The sequence below is a fragment of the Streptopelia decaocto genome (assembly GCF_964273445.1).
Source record: "Streptopelia decaocto genome assembly, contig: HAP1_SCAFFOLD_51, whole genome shotgun sequence".
Taxonomy (NCBI): Eukaryota; Metazoa; Chordata; class Aves; order Columbiformes; family Columbidae; genus Streptopelia; species Streptopelia decaocto.
In genome coordinates, this window is record NW_028117052.1 from 466,691 (window position 1) to 471,856 (window position 5,166).

Genomic DNA, 5,166 nt, shown 5'->3' on the forward strand with positions numbered 1-5,166 from the left:
CTTTCCCCGTCCTGCCTGGCTCCAGCATCGCAGCCCGTCTGCCGGGCACCCTGCAGCCCTGACACGCACAGGGAGACTGTGCCGGGGGATGATCCAGGTCAAGACTCCAGAGGGAAAGGAAGGTTGCTCAGGGCACAGAAGTCAGAGTGTAGAGTTGTTGCACTTTTGGCAAAGTGAGCAGGGGCACACGCTGTTTTCCAAAACTGCTCCTTGACCAGGAACTTTCAAGAGCAGTGTTAGGCTTCCCCCAGTTTTTCTGTGTGGGAGCTTAGAGCTTGTTTTCCTGGGTGCTCCTGTACAGAACTCAACTTTTAAATCTGCTTCTGTGCAAGAACATGGACTCATCTCTCTTCCAATGTGGTTTCTTGGCAGTCGTTGCTGAGGGAATGGCTCCGCCGCAGAGGATCCTCTTTCCCCCAGAGAAGATTTGCATGGCCTGGCAGCACAGCCAGAGAGCTGGAGCGGGACTGCACAACCTGGGCAACACGTGCTTCCTCAACTCCGTCCTGCAGTGCCTGACCTACACCCCGCCTCTGGCCAACTACCTGCTCTCTGGGGAGCACAGCCGGGCCTGTGAGTACTTTTGGCAACATTCCTTGTACATCTGTTGAGCAGGGCCCAAGGGCTTCCAGAATCTGGAAGCCGATCTAGGAGAAAAGTGGCCCTCCTTTGTCAGCTCCCTGAGTTGGTGTTCTCTGAACACTCAAGCCTAGAAGCAGCTTGTTGTATCTGGATGTGTTCATCTTCAGAAAGGCACCTCTTTCTATCCCAGGCTCTTGGTCCCTGTTCCTGCAAGTTAAACTCCTTTGCTTATTGCACAGAAAGCTTCCGTCAGTTCAGCATCCCCCTGAAGAAAGTTTTCTGTGCATTAAAATGTCCCGGGCTTGTTGGGACTTGGGCACCTTGGGAGGAATGGAGAATTCTTAAACTGCAAGACCTGAATTACGTTTCCCATCGCTGTGGATATTTTGCAAACCTCAGGAGCTTCCCTCTCCCATTCCTCCCTCCCTCTTCAGGTCGCCGGAAAATCTTCTGCGTGATGTGCAGGATGGAAGAGCACGTTCAACAGGTCCTGCATTCCTCAGCCAGTGCCATCGAGCCTTGGGCTGTCGTCGATGTTCTCACACGTGAGTCCGTGCAGGTGCTGTGACATGATTGATGCCGTTCTTGTAGGAGAGAACTAGTAACTTCTTCTTTCTTAGAAATAGGAGAAAATTTCGAGCATGGCAGGCAGGAGGATGCCCACGAGTTCTTACGCTGCATCGTGGATGCCATGCAGAGAGCTTGTCTGAGAGGAAACAGAGAGTAAGCAAGCAAATTGTGTTTCCAGCGTTCCCAAGCCCTTTGGAGTCCTTGATGTCCTCCCCTCAAGGAGAACTATGCCCAGGGCTTTCAGACAAAGCCAGACTCTGGGAGGAGATAACTCCACCTTCCCATTGGTTTGCAGCTTGGACATCTCCTCTCAAGCCACTACCATCGTCCATCAGATCTTTGGGGGCTTTCTGAGATCCAGAGGTACTTTTCCACAGCTATTGCTCTCCTTGGAATTGTCTGTGCCCTCCTGTCTGCCTGCGACAACAGCCGATGGTGTGATTGGTGCAGTGGGCGTGAAGAGGGTAACCCGGCACAGTCAGTTGACTTCCCCTGTTGCTGAGCATTTCCATCTGCCTTCCAGTCACATGCTGGAGCTGCCAAGCGGTGTCCGATTCCTACGAGGCCTTCCTGGATGTTCCTCTGGATATCAAAGTAAGAGAGTTTGTAATTGTGCTTCAAGATGTCCCAAGGCCCCTGTAGCTTTCCAGATTCCACACAGTTGGCTTAAGACTGTGTCTGACAAGAGAGGTTGGTGGTGGGCAGGAGGTGGAATGGACTGTGTTCTGCAGAGGCCATGGCAGTGGTCTCCCTGTCGATGCTGGTTTCAGCTGGACAGGCACACGTGCCCCTCTCTGCACTGTGACATACCCTCCTCCTTCTTCCCTTGCCCCCCCTCAACACCCGTCTGGCTCCCAGGCTCGTGGGGGTGTTGTTTCCATCACTGGTGACACCCATACCATCGTAGCTGAACTGTGCGGTGCCACAAAGAGGTGGAGAACCCTGGGAATCCCTGAGAAATGAGGGAGATGTTCAGCATCACACCCTCTTTCTGCCTCCTGGGCGCTGCTTGCGGGTTCACAGTGGGTCTCCTCAGGGTCATCGAGCTGTTTTTTTTTTGCGTAAACTCCTCGTAACTGTTTGGGTGTGGGAATTTCCCAGAGCTCAGGGCTCTCCCTTCTCACTCCTCCAGGCAGCCGCATCTGTCACCGCAGCTCTGGAAGACTTTGTGAAACCTGAGCACCTGGATGGTGAAAACTGCTTTAAATGTAGCAAGTAAGGCTATTATTGATGATGTATTCATACTGGATCCTGTGTGAAGGTGTCATTGAGCAGAAGTCAGCTTTTCACATTGGATTAAGGCACAGTAATGAGACGCAGGTTTTTAAACATGGCATTATGGTACTGAATAGCCTTAAAAGAGCACAGGGATGTGTGAGACAGGAAAGGCTGTCTGGCCTTTGGGGGAAAAAATGGTGTGTTTCAGCCCTTGGCTCTGTCCTGGCTTTCAAGGTGTGACAAGATGACTGCCGCCTCCAAGAGGTTCACAGTCCATGGCGCGCCCAAGGTTCTCACGGTGTGTCTGAAGAGGTTTGAAGCTTTCACCGGCGACAAGATCAGCAAGGTGTGTGCACAACTGGAGTGCAACGTGCTCTTCCTGGAGCGGGTTTCCCAAAGCCGGACGCTCTGTCGCAATCTGCTCATGTTGAGATTTTCATGTTCCCTTCTGGGGACAGTTCCTGTGGGAAGACAAATGTGTCCTCTGCTCCCACAGAGCTGCTTTGGTCCAGATGAGTTTCCTGCCACCCAACTCATGACATATTGCTGTGTCCTGAAGTGTTCCAGGGTCATTGCTGAGCCCTCCTGGTCTCTCCGTAGGTTGTGGAGTACCCACAGTACCTGGATCTTCGCCCGTACATGTCTCAGGCAGCCGGAGAACCGCTCCTCTACTCATTATACGCCGTCCTGGTGCATGAAGGTGACAGCTGCCGTGCAGGACACTACTTCTGCTACATAAAGGTGAAAAGCGACTTCCTTCTGAACAAGGGAAAAATGTATCCTGGGGAAAACTGACTTTCCTGGCCGTGTTACTGACAGCCAAGGATTTGAGGGGAGAAGGTTTCCTCAGGGGCTGGAATGCATATGTTTTGAACACTTCTGGTTTGGCAGTTTTTGGCCTGTGTTTTGTGGAGAAGCCGTGCCATTCATCTCCAGATATCGACGCTTTTCTTTGCAGGCCAGTGATGGACTGTGGTACCACATGAATGATGAGACTGTGAATCTTTGCAACAGTGACACAGTCCTCAGGCAGCAAGCCTATTTACTGTTTTACATCAGGTAATCACAAGTTTAAACTGTGTTCAGAACACATTTCCTTTTCCTGGCTTGCTATTTTTCTTCTCATCCTCCTGAGCGTTTCTGTCATAGCAGACAATTACTACCTGCATTGTTCAGCCCAACCACATTTCCCATTTGTGGTCTTAGTTGCATCTTCTCCCTGTCATATAAACTGTTCCAAGAAAATGCCGGAACCCAGAGGAGGCTGCAAGAACAGCCCTCAACAGAGATCCCTCTTTTTTTCCCCAGGTGCTCTGATTTGGAAGTTGGACAAAGGGCTTCTTCCTCACCAGCACCACCAGAAGCCCGTTCCCACCTCAGTCAGTGGGCGGCCGGCAGCAAGCAGGTGCGTTCTGTGGGACCGCAGCATCTGCCCCATAGGACTAAGGCGGCTGTGAGGAGGTGGTCAGGGCACCAGATGGACAGCGGGTTTCTTTTGGGAATCTTGGCAGCACTCTCTTTTCCCTCCCACATGGCAGCTTTCTGCACAGTTGCAGCACGGCTCCCACGCCCAGCATCCACCTGGATCCATCCCATTTGTCCTCCTTGGCCCCTCTGCAGCCTCCAGGAGCCTTTGAGAAGCCCTTATCTGTCCCCTCACAGCTTCTGGGGGTTCCCCACTGGTGGGTCCTGTCAGGAGGAAAGGGCAGGAGCTTCTCACAGCTCTCTTTGCAGGACATGGTGGGGGGCATGGAGGACTCTCCAGAGGACAGCAGCTCATCCGCACCAACCATCACCAGCCAGCAAAGCCGGGCAGGAGCGCAGGAGGCAGCTGCAGGCTGGTCGTGGCCCATCTGGCCAGGCAGGATCAACAGCAGCTCCTCCGTGGGCTCCTGCTTGCGTCACTTCTTCCACGGCTTTCTCAGGCTGGTGTTCAGAAGGAAAGCTGCGTGCCCGCTGCGCTGTCACCCCCGTGAGCGTGTGCTCCACTCTGCACGAGAGGACAGCAGCAAAGAGGAGCAGGGATTCAGCCCTTCTGCCCACTGCCAGGAGAACGGTGCCAGGGAGCGGCCCAGGAGCAGATCCCCGCACTGGGGCAAGGATCTCCGCAGCTGGGTTGTGGAGACCGGGGACTACGAACACTCAGACAGGAGGAGGGGGAGAACCAGTCCCCTGAGCTGTGATCCCACTCACAGGGACGAGGCAGCTCCAAGACCCTCCGATGGCAGCGCCCAGCCTGCACCAGCACCTCCAGTGCCCTCCACCAGCAGCTCCCAGTCTCTTCCTGCCACCAGAGCTGCTCAGGGGCAAACCCGGCCAAGGCGGAGAGATCGGAGCAGATCCCCGCGGTGGGACTATGATCTCCGCAGCCGGTTTCTGGAGATCACAGACCAGCATCGCTCAGCAAGGAGGACGAGGAGCTGGAGAACAAGTCCTCCACGGTGTGACCGAGCCCTAAGGCATGATGCAGCTCCAGGGCCCTCCAGCGGCAACTCCCGGTGTCGTTCTGCACCCACAGCTGCTCGGGGGCAGACCCAGCTGAGGCAGAGGGAGCGGAGCAGATCACCGCCGCGCCGCTATGATCTCCACAGGCAATTTGTGGAGATCACGGACTGTGACCCCTCAGCACAGAGGAGGAGGAGGAGCAGGAAGGCTTCAGTGCCCTGGAGATGCAGATGAGGAAAGCGGTCGGTGGTGACGGGGGCAGATTGCAGCCTGGATGAGGGAGGACACAGCATCTGACGCCTGTGATGCCGGAGAGGAGGAAGAGGAGGAGGAAGAGTCCAGGAAGCAGCA

The 5,166-nt window shown here is 54.6% G+C and overlaps 1 protein-coding gene across 1 annotated transcript; it reads left to right on the forward strand.

Annotated features, from left to right (window-relative positions):
- Positions 1-386: 386 nt before the first annotated feature.
- On the forward strand, positions 387-4,817 carry LOC309451935 (ubiquitin carboxyl-terminal hydrolase 42-like; the record flags this gene model as incomplete). The annotated part of the gene is made up of 11 exons (XM_082076631.1): positions 387-573; positions 1,017-1,127; positions 1,203-1,305; positions 1,448-1,515; positions 1,676-1,746; positions 2,285-2,367; positions 2,605-2,716; positions 2,971-3,111; positions 3,329-3,429; positions 3,679-3,775; positions 4,740-4,817. 11 exons carry the CDS (start codon positions 387-389, stop codon positions 4,815-4,817), a joined length of 1,152 nt encoding a protein of 383 aa, XP_081932757.1.
- Between the last annotated feature and the right edge of the window lie 349 nt (positions 4,818-5,166).